Here is a 26435-nt window from a genome sequence, read left to right on the forward strand (position 1 = left end):
TGAGATATTGAGATATTCAGTGTGAATTTTTTAACCATTAATCTACTGTAGAACACTACATTTAAATTTGTAGAAATTTAAAGTTGAAACTAAGTGAAGTTGAAAGCCATACATATAAAATTCTAATTCTGTTTTTTTTTTTTTTTGTCTTGGTGTTTAGATGAAGAACCTTTTCTAATTCTTGCTGATCATCATGAAATAAGGAAAATTAGCACTGATGGCTCCAACTACACACTCTTAAAACAGGTAGGACATTCTCATGATGATTTCATATTTAATATGGGTACTCCAGATATGCATTAGAACTGTAGAAATATCTCACAATTAGAATTTATGAAGCACTTGCTCATGGACACATGTATGTTTGTATAGGAGATTACACTAAATTTTATTCTGCTTGAATTGTCAAGGGGGTGTTCCAAACACGTAACATCACACCATATCTAAGAATGTAAAAAATATAAGATAGAATTAATGGAAGGGAAAAACTGTCTCAAGCATCGCTAGATTAGAGAAAGCATAAAATTATCTTTTAAAGTATTTCGTGTTTCCCCCTTGGAATTTTAAAAATTAATACCTTTTCCAGAATTTTAAGGTTTAATTCACAGTACTAAGAAATAAAACAGGACTGACGATCTCTAGCCTTTCAAATTTAGAATTAGTAAGGGGGTGAAAGTATAATTGTAATCGAGCCATGATTCAAAGGTTGTAAAGCATATGTTTTGGTTCTACCATCTTTATCCTCAACCTGTCCACTTCAAGAGAATCTGAGTTGATCTGTTTTGATGTTTGAGTCCTATTGTCAGGGTTTATTTATATATGTTATTTAAGATGAAAGTTATGGTTTCCATTTGATGATAGGATAGAAAACTGTGAATTGCTCACCTCAACTTTTTATTTCTCCCAGTCTGCAGTGGAAATAGCATAAAATCAAATCATTACAACTACAATGATTACTACATGGACTAGAGAAATCACATGCAGTTAGTTACAGCATATTTTTGGTTGTCAGGAGAAATAGCTTCTTTGGCAAGATTCAGTTTGTATCTGTTCTGCTGCAAATGTCTTTTTGCCCCAAACTGTACAGTAGTGACATAAATATGTGAAAGCACTGTCTACAACAAGTGTGCCAAAAATAAGGATATTTCTTGTTCTTGTAGTATGGTTAAGCCATCATTATGCATAGACAAAGAAGGCCATTCATGTGGTGATTTTTAGCAACATAAAGAATACCTGAACTATTTTTGCCACCTATTGATGGGTTCCTCTACTGCTCTTGTCAGTTTCAATCATTTTTCTTATGAGTCTCATTTTAAGTACAAATATTCATTAGAAACTGTGATATTGACTTTTCCTGACAGTTAGATTTTCCAGTTTTCCTCTAAGCCACAGATTGAAAATGAAAATTTCATGTGAAAATCCAGATTTCTGGCTACTCATGAAAATAAATAGAAAGATATAGCAATGCTGAGCTCACATCCTTGAATGTCCACAATCCGAATTGTATGGCAGTTGACACTTTGATATAGAGGCCATGCTCTCCAATTCACAGGAGTCCTCAGACCTCCTGTGTGCTTACAACATGTCTCCTCATTCATGAATGTCTGTGAAGTTTAGCTTTTTGTTCTTGAGATTGGAGTGTGCCACCGACATTCACTGTATCACACTGCCTCTCTCTAATGGTGAACCCTACAGAGATTGGGAAATATAAAAATATTTCCATGTTGTTTATAGAGACTAAACAGAAATCTACTTAAAATATAAGAATTAGACAGCTATCTCTTTAAGAGATGAATAATATAAGAGAAATAATTCCAGAGAAAAAGTTTTAGTATTTATAACTATGCTAAAATGGAAAAGTGTTTGCTGCCCAAATGTTTTCCTATATTATTTAACTTAATTCTTTTCTTCCACGCAGTCTAATTTTAAGCTTATAACAAAATTAGCAAATGTTGAAAATTATCTTTTTCTTTTGGAGTCGGTCTCCATACCCCCTCTAAGCCTCTCTATACCTTCCAAGTTAGATGTGCCAGTCCTTGTATGGGCCCTGCAAAAGGAACAGGCTTATTTTCTTTTTACTAGGTTGTTTTTGTGTATTTGTTTACCATTTCTTCCTTTTAGACTCTGCTATCATAAAGGGAAAAAGTTCTCTCTTTAGGGCAGTCTGTTTATAAGCTCAGTTGAACTAATAACTAAAATAGCAACAATATTTATTGACTTCACGGAAGACTATTACAGAGCTTCAGTGACATCCCCTTGCTTTATTTTCCAATCCTGTGACTCAGGACATTTCTGCTGGTATCCCTTTTGTTGTTTTCATAGCTAATATGTTATCAGAGATTGTTCTTAATGGAGCAAAATGATTTTTTCCTGTATGCATCATTTAAGTATTTCATACCCAAACCACTTTAATGCACACTTTCAGATAGCACTTTTTTCCTCGTGGTATCTTTTTTGACCATTGCCAATCACTAGTACCTAAGTGGGGATGACTTCCAGATAGTTTTCTTAGTGTAGTGTTTATGAAAATGAAAAGGGAGTGAGAAAGATGAGGATGCTCATAAGGACTCTGAACATCTGTCTTTTGAAAGCATTTATTAATGTGGCCACTGAGTAAGGAAATAGATACCCAAAAAACTAGAGACAAGCCTTACATCCAGTTTTGCCTGCAGTCTGTTTGGAATATATCATTTCTGTCAGGGAAGATATTTTTAACTGCATTTCATTACAGCATTATAGAAATTTTCAAGGAGTTCTAGGCAGTAGAAACATTTTTTTTCCTCAGAGATTTCTGTCTACATGTGCAGAATGAAGTAGAAAACGGAAGTAATTACATCTCCATATTTTCTCTCAGTCAAAATAAGTGAAAAAACATCCTTGTCTTAAATGTGAGAGGATTGTATGTGTGTGTGTGTGTGTGTGTGTGTGTGTGTGTGTGTGTAGGTTATTAGGAAGAACGATTGACCCTAATATCTTGAATTTGATTCTCTTTGTTGTAGTCCATACAATCTCATGAAGCTTTACAGTGAAAAATTTTAACAGGTCATAGATTTTTTTACCCTATGTATTCTAAAATGTAGTTTTAGGTAGGCCGGCTATAATTTAAACCCATACACCACATACATAAAGAAAATGTACTTATACTTTAATAACATGGATGTTAGAAATTAAATGCATTAATCAAATATTAATTTTATTAATTTAAGTGCATTTATCAAGTAGCTTTCCAATGCTATCCACTTCAATCTCTGCAGTGGCTTTTATTCCAGTAAAATTGTGTAGAGAAACAAAACACAATTTCCTAAATTAATCATCTTGAACCAAAGGGTGCAGATCTTCAGCTATAGAAATGAAAGAGGCAAATAGGATTTTGATGAAACCAATTTTCAGCTCTGAAACCACTGAAATGGCTTTAGTGTTTAGACATTAGTTTGCCCATGCCCTTGACTTTTTTAATGTTCCTTGCATATGATTCTGAGAAGAGAGAATTGCAAAGTTTTCTGTGGGGATTAAAGGGTAAAGCTGTAGAAAAATGACCAGCTTAGATAGATATGTCAGAATTCAGAGCTTCAATTCCTCTGCATTTATAGCTTTCATTTAATTATAGTTGAATTGCTAAATTTGGAATTGAATTTTCATTATATAAATTGATTATTGTAAAAAAAGGAATAGGATAATTCTGCCATGACTGGGTAAATCTTTCCTGAAGTTAGTGACAAGATTCTGTCTACCTTTTCTCTGTAAAACTCCAATTCATCCATCTGAATTGCAGGCCATCACAGAACCCTAACCCACTTACCATATTCCTCTGGTGTTAAAAACACTTGAACAGAAAGGATATTACAAACTCTATTGAAGTGCATTTATTAAACTTTCTACAGAACTTGGGCTATACTCAATTTATATTTTATTTTATTTTTTAATTTTTATTTTAATGTTTACTTATTTTTGAGAGAGAGAGACATACGGAGTGCGAGTAGGGGAGGAGCAGAGAGAGCGGGAGACACAGTACCCGAAGCAAGCTCCAGGCTCTGAGCTTTCAGCATAGAGCCCGACGTGGGGCTGGAATTCACAAACTGTGAGATCATGACCTGAGCCAAAGTTGGACACTCAACCAACTGAGCCACCCAGGCGCCCCAATACTCAATTTATATTTTAAAATTTTGATTTTGCATGGACAACTTCCTAGATATGCATGCTGAAGTGCATTTAATTAAGGGGAATCCTCCAAGTTTTAGCTTGTGAATTAATATTTAACAAATCTTTTGAATCTGTGACTGAATTTTTTAAGCAGTTATACTTGTTATTTTTTATTAGTAATGTCAGGAAGAAGTATACTTGTGTTCATTCATCTGGGCTTAGTGAGAAATTTACAGAATCGTGTTTACTTTTGTCTCTTATTTATGGCCGAAGGAATGCAATTTCCAAGGAGTTAGCCCATTTCAGATTAACTTTATAATCTCGGGCAAAGGAAAGAGATTGCTCATGTTAAGCCAAATACATAGCTAAGCATAAGATGTGAACCTGTGATTTTAATGCCATGACCACTAGACTTCAGCCCTGCTGTGAGAAGAAAAAAAAAATCAGCATTTGCCAGAACTTTTTCTGAATTGCTTCTATAACTAGGCCATCGTTAGTCTTGTAGATCATTGGAAAAAAAGAAAATTATGAACAGTAATAATGTAGCCTGGGCCTGAGTCTTAAGAAGGACTATATAAATCTAATGCAGTGTCATTATCTAATTCTAAATTTGGGAAATCGATCTGGAAGCTGAATTCAGATGTGCTAATTATCATCTTTCCTTTCCCTCCTCCCCAAACCAAACAGCGCATCTCCCTCAGGGTGCTATTCCTTAACCTATAGGACTACAGCTACTCATAAATGACCGCCAAAACAATTTGAGACTTAATCACAATTTTAGGATAAATATATACATATAATTTTACAACAGATATAAAGATATGGCAATGATCTCTTAGGGCTTTGCCAAGTGTCTATAGTGTCATTTTTTTTTCAATTTTTTATTAAATTCTAGCTAGTTAACATATAGCATAATTTTGATTTTGGGGGTAGAATTTAGTGATTTATCACTTGTGTATAATACACAGTGCTCAACACAGGTGCCCTCCTTAATATCCATCACTCGTTTAGCCCATCACCCACCCACTTCCCCTCCATCATATATTTTTAATATATAATATTTATAAATTAATAGACTATCCAAGCCTTAAAATGACTTAACACAATGGAAATCCTGTTCCAAGTTTTGTTAGTCCATCAGGGTAGTAATATATGAGCCTTAACAAAAGGTCAGAATTAAATTAACCCCTCAGGAATTGTTTGAATTATTCAGCACCTAAGAAGATTCCCAGATCCTGATGTACAATTGTTAAATCAGTCAAAAGGCACAACTATCAAACCAAAAAACTGGGGCATCCAGAAATCCATCGTGTTTTGTTACTTGCTAAAAAAATGCATAACCAAGAGTCTGAAGGCAGGCATATCCTCGTATATCCATGTAGGATAAAAACATGTTGGCTACTCAGTTCCTCTTTGGTCAAATACTCACCTAAGGTTATAACTTTTAAATTCTAATATGGCACTATGTTGGCTAGAGGGTCTCAAGAAGAAAAAAACCCAACAACCACAACCACACCACCACCACCAACAACAACAACAACAACAAGGCAGCTAATTTATGTTGTTGACAAAAAATATTTTGGACAAATTGGTTTCTAAACCTTCTTTTCTGACTTTCATCAGATGACTATCTGAAGCTCATCTTAAATCTTCTGTGATCTTCTGTTGCAAATTTAGGTGTATGCTCTTTTCTGGTTACTCTACAGAACAGACAATAATGACATTAAATTCATATCTATTTAACATTAACCTAAAGTGAGAGTCTTTCACTTTGCAATATATATATATATATATATATATATATATATATATATATATATATATATATATTTGTTTGTTTGTTTACCCACAACAGGGGCTAAACTTTATAAGCATTCCAAAATTTTGAAACCTACTTGGAAAATATTTTCAAATAAATTTTACAACATTTTAAATGTGTGGTATAGAGAAATGTAAAGATAAGATGCTTTTAAAAAGAATTGGTCACAAATGCTATTCATTGTCATAACTATAACTATCTAGGTTCAAAGAGAGATAGTAATTCTTACGAACTCCTAAGACATTTAAAAATAATTTCTATTAACTATTGTTCAAACATATCCTTTTTTATTTTTAGGGATTAAACAATGTTATTGCTATAGACTTTGATTACAGAGAAGAATTCATCTATTGGATTGATTCTAGCCGACCCAATGGCAGCCGCATAAATAGAATGTGTTTAAATGGAAGTGATATTAAGGTAACTAGATGTTACAATGATGGGATTATTGAATATTTTATTGGTATAGCTGACTTGAATAGAAAATGTTATTTGATGGTAATGATACAAATCATAAAATGCATTAGGTTGGTTTGAATTTCACATTTGTACAGTGCAAGTTGATACATACTTTAAATGTGAAATATGAGGCTTTTTAATCCGTATGTTTCATTATAACACTGTTACTTGCAATAAGATAAAAATAAAATTGACTAAATAACATTCAGAACCTTATTCACAGCCCTAGAAAATGTGAGGGATGCTTTTGGCTTGAATGATTAGTGCCTGAGTTTCAATTGTATTGACTTATATAAAAGGGGAAAGTTGAGTCTGAGAATTTATGATTGAAAAAATTAATTACTAGACTGTAGATTGAAATTACAGCACTATTAAAATTAACCTCCTATATTGGAAATAATTGAATGCATTTTTATAAAATCATGAATGTTCTGATTAGACAGTATCATAATTAAATACATATCACATTCTAGATATGAGCTACTTGGCTCCTTTTCTGTGTTATATTGAGTTTTAAAATAAAATTATTTGCACTGTATATATGCAGTAAAATATATTATAAAGACACTTCAGTTCAAGTGTTATAGAACCCATCAATTGCCTTAACTTTTTTGTAACCATCTATAATATCATACACAAATTTTATTGGGAGCAATAAATTTCAAAAATATTAATAAAATCTTAAAATGTGTATATGCAGTGCCAGAGCAACCATTAGGTTGGGCTCAGGTGATTTGTAATGATTGTATTTATGTATAAACTTTATTTATGTATTTATGTATAAACTGATAGTTTATAAATATCAGTATGTGACATAGATAAGGAAATGGATTTTTCTTTTTTAATTCTTTGAAAATGTATATAAAAACTATAAAAATAACATTACCCAAGCTTGATCATATTTTTATAAGACATTTAAAATTTTAATTACCTTTATATGTTTTGAATATACTTTAATATTTTGAAGGATTAACTAATATCTTGCCACCACTAACCTATTACTACTTAAAATAATGTCATAATATAGGGTAACAAATGAATCTTTTTTTTCCTATTGGGATTACTAATTCACTGATTTTCTTATTAGTGATTTTCTAATTCACTAATTCACGGATCACAATGTAAATTTTCAGCCATGCCAAATTTGTAAAATTGGAATATGGGAGAAAGAAGAAAAGGTGTCTTGCAATTCAATACAGTAGATAGATACCATTGGTTGCTGAAAATGACTATGTTGTCATATGTATATGTGTACATATCTATATCTATATCTATATCAGAAATTAAAAACATACAGATTTCTCGAATTTATTGCCTTTAAGTGTTGGAGCAAAGGTAACGACTGTGGTAGTCCAAATATGGATGATATAATTCCTGTACCACTTTAGGGCAAGATATAAAAGATCTAGATCTAGATCTAGATCTAGATTTAAATATCTTCACTATTGATAACATTAGTGAAAGGATAAGTATAAACTTTCATTATTGTTTTATTTCCTCTAATTATATGACCATTCGCTTCTGTACAGCCCCAACTTTCAGTTTCTCATTTCACAGAATCCTGAAAAAACTGAGGACTCAGAAATAATAATCATATAGACCAAGAATCTTGGGTTATTTTATATGCATCATATTTGTACATACAAAGCTTATATTCTTATTATAGTTGATATTGTAATGGGTTAGAATCAAGCACAGCAGTTGTATGAATTTTACTTCCTTTGGTCAGGTTAAAATAGTGTATGTTCTCAAATGTACATTTTCTGTCTTGTTGTAGATAATTTCAGTAGAGCATAACCAGTTGGGAGAGTGGAGAATGCTATTGGTATCTCCCCAAAATCTGTTAAAGGTTAATAATATCAATAATTCTGTGTGTGTGTATCTGTATGTGATAGAAGTTTTGCCCCTAATTTTTAGAAGACAAGTATAACAAAAATGTGCAACTCTGCAACTGTCCAACAGTTTTTTATTTTGGTGTTTACTTCTTAAATCCATATGTAATTTTCAGGGACTGATTACATATTAGGTAATTTCTCACATCACAAACAAGTAATTTTATTAGGAAATTTGTTCTATGTCTTGTGCTTATCTAAATTCCGTTTCTAATGTTTAAATAGAATTCTATAATCTCTGTAAAAATCAAGAAGCAATTACTCGGTGCTTATTGTAGGTATTTACATTGTTAACCTTTTAAATTCTTATTTTGTTAGGTAGTGCATAACACAGCTGTTCCCAACGCACTTGCTGTCGATTGGATTGGAAAAAACCTCTATTGGTCTGACACAGAAAAAAGGATCATTGAAGTATCCAAGCTCAATGGCTTGTACCCTACTATACTCGTTAGCAAAAAGCTGAAGTTCCCCAGGGACCTGTCTTTAGATCCTCGAGCTGGGTTTGTAACATTGAGAATCTTAAATTAAAGATTGAAACTGTGGGTTACATTCAGTGTGGTAAATCTCATTCTGTAGGTTTTAACATGAAAACCAATATAAAATGTAATGTGTAGACATTCTTATTGAGAAGTCAAAAATAGAAATGTGACTCTCACAGTGAGAAAGAAAAACATTTGAAATGATGAGATTTAACAGCAGGTATTCTTAAAAGTTTTAAACAACTATTTTTCTAACTAATCTAAATATATCAGAAATTAAAACATACAGATTTCTCGAATTTATTGCCTTTAAGTGTTGGAGCAAAGGCAACGACTGTGGTAGTCCAAATATGGATGATGTAATTCTTGTACCACTTTAGGGCAAGACACATAAGTGGTATCCATGGATAATAAGTAACCAGGTGCATTATCTGTGCACTCAAAAAGGATAGTATAGTGGAAATATTGAGAACGATTCATACTGGAGCTGTGTGTCAGTTGCATTTCATTGTGAGAAAGGAGAACAAGTCATTGTAAGGATTAAAGCCAGCAGGCTGGAGATTCCAGGTGAGGGATGAACACACATTAAGGTGTCAGAGCTTAGGTGTCAAAGTTAGGTGTATGCCTGCTAAAGTTTTATGGATTATGACCATTATCATTCACTTTTAATTATGTTTTTTTGGTAGTTAGAGAAGGCATGCCTTTCCTTTTTTTTTTTTTCTTTTTTTGCACTATAATTTAGAGTGATTATATACTCCAAAATGATCTCTGTAGAAGTTCAACCTACTCAACATGCCTGTTAAAATAGCAATTGTAGAGAAAATTTTATTTTTAAAAATAGGACACATTCACAGTAACAAGTATTATAAGTGTAGTGCTCTAAATTTTCTACTATATAAATTAATTTTACTTAATACTTTCATGAAATCACTGCTTGTATCATACCATATTCAACAATTAGACATTGCTTCTTGCTAATAGGTTGTATCTATGTTTTTTGGTCCTTTATATTCATATTTGGCAATGTGATCATATCAAAGTATATTTTATATCTTGAGTTTAAACACTTTGGGTAGAAGCAGTACCTAATAGGAGAAGCCTTGTACTGTAGATACTCTTCTGTTTCCAAGGTAATGTGCAACTTTTAACTTTTTGCTGTATAATTATGTACCACTTTTTAACTTTTAAAGTATTTTCTTTACCATAGCAACAGAAAATTCAAAAGAATGTCAATTCTATTTTAATCGAAACAGAGTCACAAGAGAGTCTGTTTTTAATATGTTTCAGGAAATAATGACCAGATGTAATAAGTTTGACTATTATCATCATTCATTCATAAGAATGTGAATACTTTAATTCCTTCAATATTTTATCAGAAGATATTTATTTTAGCATGTTCAAAACATTGCCTTTTTCTTCAAAATCAGTATGGCTGACTTAGTTTTTCCTTTCATACTCTTTAGGATGCTTCATATTAAACAAACATTACCTGTATGTCAGAATAGTTTTGTGGAATTTACTTGTTATAAAACAAAAACTGTCCTAGCCTAGTGAACATAGCTGAGTCTAGCTTTAAGTTTTATTTCTCCCAGTTACAGGTATTACTACCCTGTAAACCAAAAGCAGCCTTAAGTTGTCGTTAACATAAACCCATCCATCAAAAGTGTCAGTTAAAACGGTGAAGTACTAAATTATTGTAAATGTTATGAAAGACTCCATTGATTTCAATTTTGGATAATATTTTATTATGATATGGATATGCCACATTATAACAAAAAGAAACAGATAAAAATGGCATCTTCTTATGAAACAATTAAAGCTACCTATTTTAACACGTAAAATTTAATGACACCTTTTTGTTCATTCTGTTTTTCTCATTCCCCAGAGTGAGACAATAGGACAACTTGGATTTTAGTTTTTATGAGACTAGCTTCAGGGTGAAGTTTCCATAACTGTCTAAAATATTGTGTAATTCTACTTCAAAATGTATCAACTTATATTGTAATAATTATGTAATAAAAATCCCCTTGTACCTTTCCACATCAGAATAACATTGCAATTTATGCATGTTTTGAATTTGCCAATACTACTGGCCCCTGTTTCCTGGAGAAATGTGATTTCTGTCCTGATGTTTAGTGAGGAATGAGGCAAGGATTTGTTTACAGGAGAGTAAAGATCACTGGACTAATGTAATGAAGTAACTCATGATCGTGAGGTCTGTGAATTCAAGCCCTGTGTCGGGCTCTGTGCTGACATCTCAAAGCCTGGAGCCTGCTTTGGATTCTGTGTCTTCCTCTCGTTCTGCCCCTCCCCCATTCCTGCTCGCTCTCTCTCGCTCTCTCTCTCTCAAAAATAAATAAATATTATATTTTTTAAATAATAGTATCCCAGTGGTCACAATATCAATTTGGATATGGTAGTTACTAAGTAAGAATGGTAAAGAAGATACAAGTAGACAGATCAATCATCTTCCTGGTTGTTATATTGAAATTCAGCTGAGATCCAATTATCCTAATCATTCTGTTGTCTGGTTTAGTTTGAGAATTACTGTTTTAATCTATCATAAGTTTGGGGCAATTAATATTATTTACATCAATATTTATAAGAGTTGTTTATGCAGAAAAAAATATACACACATATACACATTTTAAAGTGCAATAGAAAATATAATATTAAAGCCATACTGAGCATTATTATATCTTTTTGGATGATTAACATGTTATTTCAGGTAATCACATAGCAAAAGACCATTATGATAGACAATAAAGTGAATGTGTGATATGACTAGTTAACAGAAAATTAATGTACCCATTCATTTATTCAACTCAGATTTCTTTAACATTTAGTGTACATCTGGCAGTGCTCTAGGTAGGAGTATAAAAATAAAAGGCACAGTGCTATCTCCAGGTGTTTCATGGTTCAGTGGGTAGGTAAATAAATAATTATAATACAATGCGTTTTTTTTAAGTTTATAAAAATAGGGGGGAAATAGAAAATGTTTTTATCTCAACTGGAATCAGAGAACCTTCCTGGATAAAACTAGTGGAGTAAGAATTAGCCAGTGATGCAGTGCTCTTCAGAGCAGGAGGTATTTCAGGCCAAAAGAATAAGTAAGCTCTCTGGGAAAGCAAAGAGGACTTTAAAGAACTTGTGATTGGAAGAGATTATTGCCAATGTAGGTAATGATAGTGCAAATAAATTTGGAAAGGACACATTTTATGCTTCTGTATCTTGCCTTATGTCATTCTTTCTTCGTAGAATGCCCTTTTTATTTTCCTCTAGTTGGAATAACTTTCTGTTTTTCCAAAAAGAGCAGAAAATATCTGTTCCTATGTGAAACTTTCCCCAGTTCTGGCTAAGAAGACCCACATATTGAACACATTCCATTATATGACTTTAAAATTTTTTTAATTTATTTTTTGAGGTATAACTGGCATAAAATATTGTATTAATTTCAGGTGTATATATTGGTATAAATATTTATCTCTCCATCTAGAAAATGAGTTCTTTTAGCAAAAGGGCCATGGCTTGATCATTTTTTGTGCCTAATACAGAAGTTGTTAAATTCACTGCAAAAGGAAATAATAAATGGGCAACTGGATGTACACAGCAAATAGGGTTATAGCTACAGGGACATTGTACCTGCATCATTGCCCAAACCAATACATCGGTATGTAAATAACCTGCATGTTTCAAGGACAAGAGTCATAAGGGAACTTTTGTTGTAAGGGAAGGAAAGGTATACCAGGAATGAAAACTCAGTTTCTGATTTCTGTGGGGAAATAAATATTTTATTAAAATAAACAGCCACATAAAACCATCCTTTCCCTACCAATTTTTAAACCTATATTCCTATGTTTAGTCAAAATATACAGGAAATTAATATAAAAAAATTTATAATTCAAATAAGAAACAATTGCAGTTGGAAGAATTGTCTCTGAGTATATTCCCTAAATTTTGGGGGGAAAACAGTAAAAACTGAGTAGACTTCTACTTTAATTTGCTTTAAAGAAATGTAGTATATTCCATTAAACTATAAAAGACATCCTCAGGAACCACAGAAGTCTGTTGTTATGGTTACAGCTGGCATTGTTGTCTATGTTCACACTTTGTTATAACTTACAGAGTAGATATTATTTGGGGCTGAGGTTTTTCAGATGTGATCTTAGGTAAACATTACCTACCATATGGGTGAGATTTAGAACTCCTCTTTTGATACTTTCACTGAAGTTTTCATTTTTCAGCTTTAATTATTTACAAAAAATTTTGTTCTCAGCTAGTTTTTAAGAAGTTGAATTTCAGGTGTTGAAAATACCAGTACACTAGTACAGACTTATTGAAAAACTTGAAAAAAAAGGATAGTAATAGGGCTTAAGTATGGAAAAGGAAATGAAATTTAGTCATCAGAAGGTAGCTACCCATAAGAAGAGAGAAATCCTGTGTCTGTGAAGACGCATTTATACCTGAATACAGTTAAACTATACTTTTCTTCCATGCAATAGAATATATTCTTTTGGTTGATAAGTACTTAAATAAAAAAATCATGTAATAACACAAAATCAAGAAAAATCGTGTAATACTATACACACAATCTGGATGCAACAGGTAAACTATTAACCAAACACAATAACCTATTAATAACCTATTAAATAAAACCAATATACAGAAAGTGTACACATTTATGTGATATATTTTACATATCTAGTACAGATGAATAATAATAGTTAATGTTTGCTAAACACTCCATGCTTATCAGTTTTCTAAATTTTTCCCTATAATTATTAGGGAACTAATATTATTATTTTTCTTTTCAACATGTGAGTAAATACAGGCTCACGGAGGCTAATTAAAGTGTCCTGACTCACATAGTTAGTAATGTGTGGACCTGAAATCTGAACCCAATTAATCTGTTTCTAGAATTCATTTCCTTAGGACTCTACATAGTTCTTCTTAGAGAAAAAGCTATTCTATAAATCTAGAGAGCTGAGCCCTTGTTTCAACTGTATCATAGTAGACTATGACAACACACATAATCTTATATGGTCTCAGTTTATCAGTAAAATGAAGGTATTAGGCTACATTATCTTTAAGACCTGTTACAGCATTAAAATCGTCAATTTAGTTATACTTTGTTCTAAAATCTGAAAAAGATAAAGATTATTCTTATCTTAAGATAGCTATGAAAATAAGATTTATGTTTCAAAGAACTATCAGTGAGCACGAGATTTCTTTCATGCTTTCTTCCATCTAAGTAAAATTATTATTCCCTCTTTTGTGCCTCCATAGTAAAATAGTTTTATCATAATATTGTTTTCATTTGTTTTACATCTACCACCATTGTATTCACTGAGAGATTTTTAAACACAAAAATCATATCTGTTTATCTCGGTGTTCTAATTCTAAGAAGTATCTGGTACATAATATTGCCTCAACAAATTATTGTTTCAAAATATGTTCTCAATCTACTTAAAAATGGTTCTGGGCTGGGGTGCCTGGGTGGCTCAGTCATTTGAGCCTTTGACTCTTGATCTTGGCTCAGGTCATGATCCCAGGGTTGTGTAATTGAGCCCCTCATAGGGCTTTGTGCAGAGCATGGAGCCTGCTTGATATTCTCCCTCTCCCTCATGTTCTCTCTCTCTCTCTCTCTCTCTCTCTCAGGAAAAAAAAAAAGGCTCTTGGGTTTATTACAGTTGTTACACCCGCTGACTTATTGAGGTAGATTCTCTGATCTGATTAGGAGACCTGAGAATCTACATCATTACTGCCTTGGGGGTTCCTATGTTTACAATATATACATTGTTCAATTATACATGCAATTAAAAAAAAAGTAATTCTGTAGGACAGAAAACCTAAAACACAGTTTCCCAAAGTTTGTTTCCTGTTCTATTTACTAGGAAAATAAATGCTATCACCCAAGACTATGTGATAAAGAAAGGGACACTATAGTTCCAAGAGAATCACTATGTCAGATTAAAGCATATTAATGGCTCTCATGATAAAAAAGATGATGCTTACTTTGTTTAACAAAGCATTTCACAATCTTGTAACCCTCTTGAAAAATGTGAAGTAACATTGATCAGGGAAGAATTTGTGGATAATAGAAGGGCAAAGCAAATTATGTCTGAATGAGAAGATCTATATAATTGAAGGGGAAGGAGAAGGGCCAGTGATCTCATGGAAACACAGAAGTGAAAATGTGGGACTGTAAATAATCCAACTTGAGCTGAACGGACACATTTTTAAATAAATATTTTTAATGTTTATTTATTTTGAGAGAGAGAGAGAGAGTGCAAGCAAGGGAGAGGCAGAGAGAGAAGGAAAGAGAATCTCAAGCAGGCTCCACAGTGTCAGCACAGAGCCCAATGCGGGGCTTGAACTCCCTAATCATGAGATCATGACCTGAGCCGAAATCAAGAATCAGGTGCTTAACCATCTGAAACACCCAGATGCCCTAGAACTGACACATTTTTTAATGGTGGGGAGTAACTGGAAGAAGTGTGTTTGTGCCTAAAAAAGGAGAGTTTGAATGGCAAGGACAGGATTTTAGGATGAGAGCTGTTAAAGAGTTTTCTGCGACTGATATAACAGATGTTAGACACCATGAAATGTGCTCTTCCTATTCTTGGTATCTTGGTTCAAGGTGGTGATAAGACTAGCCAAAAAGAAAAAAAAAATTCAGATTACAAATAAAAATTTTAAATTGCTATTATATGGAGGTCTGACCATTTGGAATTCATAATTTACTTAATGACTTCAAAAACATTATATTCACATTCTGTAGTTTGCAATACTTTGTTGATAACATTTGATGGAGCAAACTTTTCTTTTTTTTTTTTTTCCTCTTTTTTTTTTTTTTTTTACTTTTGGGATGTTTTTTAATTATAATGCAAACACATGTAGAGTAAATAGCTAAATAGAAATATGAATACTGCCTCTAATTAAGTCCAAATTGGCATGTTATTTTTAATGTTACAGAAGTTATTGCAGTACTGCTTTAAATTTTTATTTGCTTATATTTAGTCTCAAAAACATCATGGTTGTATAGAAGCCCAAATATATTTGGTCATATCTAACATGGTTGAGAGAAGCTGGCATACGATATCATCTATTAAGGAAAAAAAAATGCTATATTAGTGTTACCAAGATTCAGAGTCAGTAAGGCAAGGAGGAATGTTCTGATTTCAATGAGATAAACTGTCTTTGCATTTTTACTTCTTTCTGATTCAGTTTCTTCCCCTTTATCTATACTGCCATTATCTCGGGCAAGACAGCAAGGTGTACCTCCATAAATTTACTAGAAAGAAACATATTGTGTGGTTTTCTAGACACAATGTGTTTGCTGACATATGTTTGCTTTATAAATAAAAGTATAATAATTCAAGATTTAAATAACTTAAAATAATTGAAGATTTAAGAAGTACACTTAATCCATTTCTGAAAGGCTTGATATCTAGTATTATTTGATGATTTGAGGTTTTCAATTTGTGCAGAACTACATAGATATACATAAGCATTGGGTAGCAATTCCAGTATCATCTTATACAAACTTGACTGTTGTATTTCCAGATTCAAATTTGCTTTTAAATTCTCACTCTCAGAGCTCTCTGTGAATCTCAGCTCTTGAATCTACTTTTCATTTAGTCCTTACCAGATAGATACATATTTCTCATTTTAACTGCCCTGCTTAATTAGGACTCTTAATGATATTTTGGCTAGTAAATAACTTTTAAAAAATCTTTATAATCCATTATCCCCTGCCTTTATGCAGAACACCCCAAAATGATTGTCAGCACAAAAATGCCCATATTTCTTACAATTATCATTTATGTTCGCCCAGTATCTGATAAATGGTTTTCCCTCAAAACTTTTATTTTGTTATAGTGTGTGGTTAAAATGTCTACACATAACTATCACTGTCAGAATGTATGAGAAAAAGTTTTCTTTAAGAAAAGTTTGATTTTAAACTAAATATGCCAGTTATAAACCATATAGAATAATTTTCATACCATATTATTTTAATTATACATTCTCCAAATTTGAAGAATTAATTGTTCATGGTTCTACACTTACTAAAAAGAAAAGAATGGATCTGGGGCAACTAATTGGGTTAGTAAGTTTCAGTTTTAGTGTTGGAATGTGAAAAGGACATTAAAGATCCTCTAACTCATATCTTGAATTGTAGAGAGAAGGAACATATTCAAAACATAAAGTGGCTTTTTCCACTATGATAAAAAATAATTGGTTTAATTAAATAGAAATTTCTCAGTAATTCCTGTCACTTATATAGTATTTACATTTTATGGGATGCAATATTTATGTTTACCTCAATTAGTTTTAGTAGCAATATAATTTTCTTCCTTTTATTGTTTTTTTTCCCTACTATCTGAAATACCTTACTCTAGAACTTCCAATAACATAATTGAAATCAATGTTGTCCAACATATGATTATCTAGCACTTGAAATGTGGCTAGTATGACTGAGGAACAATTCAGTCTACTTAATTTTATATGATTTTAATGAATTTAAATGTAAAGAGTCACAATTAGCTAAAGGCTACCACACTGAACAATGCATATTCAGGAAAATATAAAGTACTCCTCCATAAATCATTTTGAATTTTTCACTGGTAATGAGCCAAAAGAAAAACGTATATATCTAGATAGTGTTATTCCTCCAACATTACAGATGCAGTTTGAAGGCTTACCTCTGTTAGTTTTAGAGATCTGTACCTTGTTAACACTTGCAGATATATTATATGTTATATAATATACATATATGGGTTTGTGTGCTAAAGGAAACATGTTTAAAATTATATGGATATTTCAAAGTGTACTATATGTTTAATAAAAATCATAAAAGCTTGCATTAAGGTATGCTTCTTAGAAGTTACAGTTCTTAGAGATACCAAGAATTAACTAGGGAATAGCTGAGAAAATAAGTGAAATATCATGTGATGTTTTACTCCCTGAGTGTCTGTAAACAAAATTGTTATTGATTTTTTTTTCCTAGGTATTTGTATTGGATTGATTGCTGTGAGTATCCTCACATTGGCCGTGTTGGAATGGATGGAACCAATCAGAGTGTTGTCATAGAAACCAAGATTTCCAGACCTATGGCACTAACTATAGATTATGTAAACCGTAGACTCTACTGGGCTGATGAAAATCATATTGAATTTAGCAACATGGATGGATCTCATAGACACACAGGTTGGTCCAGTAACACAAATGACTCAGTATTTTATCAGTACGTACATTATTCATTTAGAAAATATGTACACACTTATGTATTCATTATATATAATTTTTCTCATTAAATTAATTTTGTAACTTAAGATTACATGATCATGTTCCTTTATGACAATATTGGTAAATAAGAATTAGATATATTTACTCAGAACTTCTGTAATCATGTATAAAAGTCATTGACAATATTTTCTCTAATTGTATCTTTCAAAGTAGTTTTTACAGTAAATGAACAATATTTTTCTTAGTTAATATATACATACAATCTTTAACGGATTGAGATAGAAGGTTATATGCCTGTAAACATAAGATTATTATTGCAATCTGGTAGGGCTAAGTTTTTTTAAAAAAAACAAATAAGAGTATAGTTCTCGAAAGACAGTGAAGTAATAGCATTTAAAAGTTATCAATTCTACTGCATACATGATCAAATTTATTGTTATCTAATCAACAATGGCCACTAAAATTAAACTGGAAAACAGCCATCAAATTACAGTAACGTACAGGAAATTATTTGAATATGAATGAATATAAAATTCTACAGATACTTTACTTTTCTATTTTTTATAACTCTGAGTAGATTAAAAAACTCAATATAAAGGATATGAATAAAGCATTTAGATATGAGGAAAGTAACACTGGAATTAGGGATGACGGGGAGGTCTTAAAGAAAAATAGCTGAGGATGAGGGAATTCATAAGAGCAATGGAGAAGGACATGATGACAAAGACAAAGATGACAGGGATGTAACAGAAACCACAAATAATTCCAGTGAACACTCAAAATACTTTAGAGGTTTAAAGATGACACTTTTCCCAGAATGAAGAAGATAATTTTTTATTTATTTTTTATTTATTTTTATCTTTTAATATACATCCAAGTTAGCATATAGTGCAACAATGATTTCAGGAGTAGATTCCTTAGTGCCCCTTACCCTTTTAGTCCATCCACCCTCCACAACCCCTCCAGCAACCCTCTGTTCTCCATATTTAAGAGTCTCTTATGTTTTGTCTCCCTCCCTGTTCTTTTATTATTTTCACTTCCCTTCCCTTATGTTCATCTGTTTTTGTCTCTTAAAGTACTCATATGAGTGAAATCATATGATATTTGTCTTTCTCTGACTAATTTCACTTAGCATAATACCCTCTAGTTCCATCCACATAGTTGCAAATGGCAAGATTTCATTCTTTTTGATTGCTGAGTAATACTCCATTGTATATACATACCATATCTTCTTTATCAACCTATCTGCCAATGGACATTTGAATTATTTCCATACTTTGCCTGTTGTTGGTAGTGCTGCTATAAACATTGGGGTGCATGTGCCCCTTAAAAACAGCACACCTGTATCCCTTGGATAAATACCTAGTAGTGCAATTGCTGGGTAATAGGGTAGTTCTACTTTAATTTTTTGAGGAACCTCCATACTGTTTTCCAGAGTGGCTGCACCAGTTTGCATTCCCACCAGCAATGCAAAAGAGATCCTCTTTCTCTGCATCCTCGCCAACATCTGTTGTTGCCCGAGTTGTTAATGTGAGCCATTCTGACAGGTGTGAGGTGGTATCTCATTGTGGTTTTGATTTGTATTTCCCTGATGATGAGTGATGTTGAACATTTTTTCATGTGTCGGTTGGCCATCTGGATGTCTTCTTTGAAGAAGTGTCTGTTCATGTCCTCTGCCCATTTCTTCACTGGATTATTTGTTTTTTTGGGTGTTGAGTTTGATAAGTTCTTTATAGATTTTGGATACTAACCCTTTTTCTGATATGTCGTTTGCAGATATCTTCTCCCATTCTGTCAGTTGCCTTTTAGTTTTGCTGATTGTTTCCTTTGCTGTGCAGAAGCTATTTACTTTGATGAGGTCCCAATAGTTCATTTTTGCTTTTGTTTCCCTTGCCTCCAGAGACGTGTTGAGTAAGAAAGTACAGCAGCCAAGGTCAAAGAGGTTTTTGCCTGCTTTCTCCTTGAGTATTTTGATGGTTTCCTGTCTTACATTTAGGTCTTTCATCCATTTTGAGTTTATTTTTGTGTACGGTGTAAGAAAGTGGTCCAGGTTCACTCTTCTGCATGTCACTGTCCAGTTTTCCAGCACCGCTTGCTGAAGAGACTGTCTTTATTCCATTGGATATTCTTTCCTGTTTTGTCAAAGATTAGTTGGCCATATGTTTGTGGACCCATTCTGGGTTCTCTATGCTGTTCCATTGATCTGAGTGTCTGTTCTTGTGCCAGTACCATACTGTCTTGATGATTGAAGACAGTATGAAGTCAGGGAAGACAAATGGCTTTTTACTGATGGCTTTTTATTCATCTTTATTGACCTAACATCACCTTTGTTATTAGGTGTTTTTATCTTCAAATAGTAAGAGGGACCTATCTTCACAGAGAGGTCCCAAAGAAAGCCCACACAGTAGCATGGTTTAGCTTATCAGGCTGCTTTCTTCTCTGGCAGTAAGCTTAGAACAACACCCTGGGTGGAGGGAAATGGGAGGAGATGATAAGAGAGGATTATTGATAATCTTATTGCCAGGTGAGACCTTGCAAATGTGTGCCAGTGTGCAGTCCTCAGAAGGATCAAGTCACAGAGTTTAAAAGTAAATGAATAAGTAAACAAATAAAAATAAAGGAGACAAAAGTCACTGAAGTCATACCACTTAATTATTTTGCCTAAGTTCTTCTCAGTTGATGTTTAAACAAATATATTATTCTAACTATCATTGCTGACAGAAAGCTTTTCGAGGTGCTTTTTTAAGGGTAAGAACATTGAGGTATCACAAGTGTAGTTGGATGAGTCACTTATTTAGGTGTTGGCAATCCAATTATAGAGATAAAGAAACTCATCAGGATGCAATTTGAGTGAAGAATTATTTAAAGATGACTTTAGGATTTTAATTACAGCAAAAGTAATGTTGACAAATCAGAATCACACTTAGCATTCAGCAGTTATATCTTCTCCAAAGAATCAATAATGAAATGTTCTGCAACATTCTCAGATGATATAATTGAAAGTTTTATTGTGGTAATCAGTATTTTCCCCATGTAACTAGGAACCCATTTATTTTTAGCATCTATATAAAGCTCTAGGTTGTTGTGAATGTCTTACTTTCTACTAAAAATGTTCACTGTACAATATTATTTAAACAAGTTTTGGTCAGATAAGTGAATATTGAAAACATATATTTCAGCATCAAATATTTGCCTATTTGCATTGGAGACTTCGTGTTTGAACACAAATTGTAGTTAAAAATGTTGTCTGTTAGAAACTATTGATTCCATCCCCGATTCATTATTAAAAATGATGTCAGATATGTGGGTGACTAATGCTTTGAAAACTTAATACAAAATTAAATATGTATAAATGAAGCATCTTTCAATCATGGTACTCGTGGTGACTTTGGGTAGGAGGACATATATAGCAGGGAGAAATAGCACTATATTTATTAGAGTAAAATATTTGGCTGAAAGATACCCAGGTATGATGTTATCAACATTTTAAAATTTGATTTTGAAAATACTTGGAGGCTCCAGGGGAGAAAAAGAAAGTAAAAGAGTTGATGCCATCAGAAGTATTTTCTCCTGAAGGCTTTCTCAGAAAGACTAATGAAAAATTCATTAAGCATCTTATCAGGCATCTGCCAATAACTGAATGTAAGCCAACAATTACCTAGTAGTTACTAATGAGCTACTCATTGTAGGCAGCCTAAATTATGCTAATTCCACAGTCAGTGGAAAAAGAGGCATTCATTTGTCATGTTTGTGAAGGGGAGTAGCATTTTTATATTTCTCGCACTTTCCTGGTAAAGACATAGAGAATGCTGTGGTTTCTTGATTGTGTATTTGGAGGTGGAAAATGCGACTTTGACATCAATAGTAACTTTCCCATTAGTTTGGTCACTGATCTCTTTTCTTATTCTCTTAACTAGACTAGTGTTATTGTTCTCATTTATTCTTAGAGAGTGGGACCGAAGCTTATTAAGAGTGGGATATGTCAGTCATGACAAAGTAATTTGAGAATATGAAAGATATATGAGAAATTTCAGAATTTTGGCTTCCATTTGATAAGCCAAATCTTAATAATGGAGAAAAATTAAACCATGACAGTTTTTTTTTCCTCCAAACATATTCTTATTTGACCATTCAGTAATTTCATACATAAAACATTACTTAATTATTATTTATCCAGCCTAAGAAATTCTAAAAATTCAGAATTCTATGCCCTAAACAATAGATCCGATTACCTCCATGGTATATGTGACTTATAATTTGCTTAAGAATTTCCATCTATCTTTCTCTGCTATCTCCTCTACCCCAACCCACCTTCCTACCAGTCTAAACACCACATTGCAAAATTAAATAAACAAATAAACAGTCAGTTTGCCAGCTTAGGCACATCTAGATGCAATCTTAGTCTTGTGAACCTCTTCCTAATGCCTCTGTATATCATTTTTCTAGTATTTACTATAATAATTATATATTGATATGGTTTAATAAAATGATGCCATAGAATATTATATATGCTCCTGGATGACTGAGTTTTATTTAAATCAAATTTTCATTAGTTCATTTTTTTTTTTTTTTTACTTTTTGATTTCTTCCCTTTCGATCTGCCCATTCAGTCATTCATGTATTCATTCAACAAATATTGATGGCTCTTTCGATGCCATGTCTTATCTTATGCTAGGCTCTCAAGTTACAAAGATGAATACATTTGTGGTTTTAAAGCACTTGTAATAATGGAAAATGCTGATATGCAAGTAAAAACATAAATTAGATTGGGGTTAGAGGAATATGCAAAATATTTTGAAAATGCATGGAGTAGTAAGAAAGCTATTGCTGAAGTAAGGGAATCTTTGAGAAATGTGAGATATTGGTACAAGTTCTCCATATGGTGAAATGTATAAAGGATTCTTCACACAGAGGGAACAGCATGTAAAAAGATGTAATAGAGTCTTGAAGCAGCATGAGGTTTATACAATTTGGCCATGACTAGAAGTTATATAAGAGGGAGATAATGTCACTAGATGAACATGGGCAAATTTAGGCTAGATTGTGACAGACCTTGTATGCTAAATAATTTGGAATTTATTCTCTAGGTCATAGGGAGCCATTGATGGTGTTTAGCTGAAAGAGTGCTGTCATTAAACTTGACAACAGTATAGAAAATGAAAGACCCTAGAAAAGCAACCAATTTAGAGGCTGTTAAAATATTTTAGGAGAAAATATTTGAAGTGATTATAGCTGTGGGAATGGGGATAAAGTATTACATTCAAAAGTTAATTGGATAAAAAACATAGGAGAGAGATGCATCTGTAAGCCTAAAATAGAAGAAATATTGGTGGTCGAGGTGCAAATATTAAGTGAATATTTTATATTATGCACTTATCTAGGGAAAAAGAACTTGTAATTTTGATGACATTAGTATCACATATATTTGTCCATTTTACGAGGAATTTAATAAGTACCAAATTAGGCATAACTTAGAGATTCTTCTTGAAAAGCTCTGCTTTGATGAGAGGTGCATTAACTTTAACAAAAGGGTCAGCATAAGAGGTATTCTAAGGATATGATTAAACAACCTCTAATGTAATGTATCTTTCCCTAAAAAGCATTTCAGAACACCTGACAATTTATCTGGAAGAAAGATTGAAATTGAATGATTCTTTCTCTTCTTACTTTCACTTGAGATATAAAATACATCTAGTTAAAGATTAGATAGTTTTAGAATATTCTTGTATTTAAATGCTTAGTGTTTAAATGTATGTGTCTTTATATAAAAATAAAATATTCTAAATATATACATAATAATATTCTTGTAGGTATATATGTTTGGGACTGATTCCTACCAGTCTCAAAGTGCAACAATCCTCAGAGAATTTTAGGCTTTGATTTTGGATAAGAAGTAATAAACCTTTAGGGACCAGGGTGACTTAGTCTGTTAAGCATCTGACTTCTGCTCAGGTCATGATCTCTCGGTTCGTGAGTTCAAGCCCCGTATCAGGCTCTGTGCTGACAGCTCAGAGCCTAAAGCCTGCTTCTGATTCTGTGTCTCCCTCTCTCTCTGCCCCTCCCCTGCTCATGCTCTGTCTCTCTTTGTCTCTCAAAAATAAATAAAGGTACTAGTTCATTTGGGATAGTAAAGAGAACAAAAATGTTGCTTAAAAATGTACACCCTGCTTTAGTGGGACATTTTGATGTTACAGTTTGTTATTTCCAAAGTAACTGTATCTCCTGCCTATAGACAAACATCTAGATCTTATTTCAAAATTTGTGCTGCAAATTTCTGAAATGAGACAAAAGTAAAGATCTTTTGTCATTGATTTCATGCACTTTAAAAAGTAACAGCCTTCTCTGAATGAACTATCTATGAAATAGGTTATATAATATCTCCTGAGAAAAAATTTTTTCGATAACTTTGCATAGCTACCCCAACTCAGAGATTTCGTTTTCCATTTAAGGAAAGAAAATTAAATTCCACAAAATTCTAGTCTTTAGAACAAAATTTCATTCTGACTGCTTGTATCAAACTACATGACATCACATTTCATTTTCCTCCTATTCTGTTACAGGTGCCATTGAAGTTGAGATACCTTAGAGAGGTAGCTATTTTCTTGACAAAAAGGCTGAAAATAGTTTGTGATTAGTATTAACAATAGGGTGAGCTAAGAAAAAGATATGTTTGACCGTGAATTTTTCAATTTATTTATTCAAATAAATAAATAAAATTATTTTTTTCTAGCAAATATTTATCAGAATATACTTCTTTGTATCCCAGAATGATTTAACTTGTGTAAATTCAGTTGGTCACATACATATTTTATCCAGCATACTGGAAAAATGCATACTCATAACTGCTAATTTCTCTGAAAAGGAATCGTTGGTTATGATTCCAAACTACAGTTTATCACTGAACTGTCTTTTAGTCTGTGGACAGATTGTTGAAAATTTCATGCAATTATGTTGACTATGGCTCCTCATTTATTTCTATATTCCTTGACCTGAAGAACCTTACATTGAAGTGTCAATATTGTAGTCCACCTCAATTGTTTGTTTATTGTTCTGAGAATCCAGTGTGTGTTATGAGGGGGCAGTTCTGTGTTTGGATTTAAAAATCCAAATCATAATCCATGCAGTGATCATCTAATTAATGTTGGAAAAGGAATCCAAGTCTCAGCATGCTGCTGGTGAAATAGCATAAATATACATACGAAGGGTTTTGTTCTAAGAAGTCACTTTGAAAACACTGAAAAAAACAATGGGAGCATGTTGTGCTTATGTATTTTGAAACTCAGTAGCTCTTGCATTTGGGTCTGTAAAATATTTAAATACACACTGAAACCAAAAAAGGAAGGGAATCTAATAAACACCACTCTCCAAATTTACAATATTCTAGAGTGTTTCTTTCTTGGTAGGATATTTCATTTTAGTACTTTTGGAAAAAAAATCTCTATCATTCACAGACCATTGCAAACAGTAGACTTCACAGGCTATTTTATGCCAATGGTGTTGATGTGCTGCTGTTTACAATACAATAAAAGTTAATGGAAGGGAGCAAAATACAATTCAGTTACTATAGAAATGTTCCTGAAACAGTAAAATAAATTGAAATTAACTGCCATTTCTAAAAAGTCTTAGAATTTCAGTGTCAATCATGTCTTTCAGTTTTGTTCCTTGAATAGCACATGTTACCTTACATTGTGTATATGTTTAAATAGATTATTATTTTGCAAATGCCACATATATTCCATATACTTTTTGAAATGGGAAATTTTAAGTATTACCCTAGTATGAATTTTCAACCACTTTCAAAAATCTTATCCATCTTAAATAAGAGGCAGTGGGGTATGGGGATCAGTAGGTCTGGCTTTGTTCCAGGTTACTCTCTAAACAGGTTGCTTTGCCACAGTATGGTTCAATGTTTTTATCTATAGAATGGGGTTTTTTATTTAATAAATGACTTTCTAACATTTCTTAAAGGAATTTAGCTGAGGTTGGAACTGGGAGAGAAGACTGTTTTATCAATTACTTCACCTACCCCTACTTATTCTTAGGACTACCTAGAGCACATTTTTTTATTCTGGAACCATATTTGTAATTGTAAGAATTTGCAAAACCCAGATAGTAAACTCATGTAAATGGCTCTATTGATAACTGTCCCATAAATAAAGTCCTTTTTTTAAGCTTCACAAACACATTCCTAGTGCATGTGTGGGGGCTATCATAACTCCTATATTTAGTTCTGATAATCGCCTCTGAAAACACATTGCCAAATGTCTATGAAGATTTGTACCACCAGCAGAAAAATTCAGAACCTTTCAAAGCAACAGTACTATATGTTTACCAAGTGCACAAAGCAATGTTGCTTTGTTTAGAGACTGGAAAGCAGTGTCCTGGTCAAGAGATGAT

The 26435-nt window shown here is 32.6% G+C and overlaps 1 protein-coding gene across 1 annotated transcript in view; it reads left to right on the forward strand.

Annotated features, from left to right (window-relative positions):
- The window catches only part of LRP1B (LDL receptor related protein 1B), a 1903200-nt gene that overhangs the window by 1629681 nt on the left and 247084 nt on the right, over positions 1–26435 (forward strand). The window contains exons 57-60 of the mRNA XM_047873645.1: positions 161–246; positions 6257–6379; positions 8629–8810; positions 17800–17999. Of these exons, the coding sequence (XP_047729601.1) occupies positions 161–246; positions 6257–6379; positions 8629–8810; positions 17800–17999 (591 nt within the window). The remainder of the gene's footprint in view (positions 1–160; positions 247–6256; positions 6380–8628; positions 8811–17799; positions 18000–26435) is intronic.

Source organism: Prionailurus viverrinus, chromosome C1, assembly GCF_022837055.1.
Source record: "Prionailurus viverrinus isolate Anna chromosome C1, UM_Priviv_1.0, whole genome shotgun sequence".
Classification (NCBI taxonomy): Eukaryota; Metazoa; Chordata; class Mammalia; order Carnivora; family Felidae; genus Prionailurus; species Prionailurus viverrinus.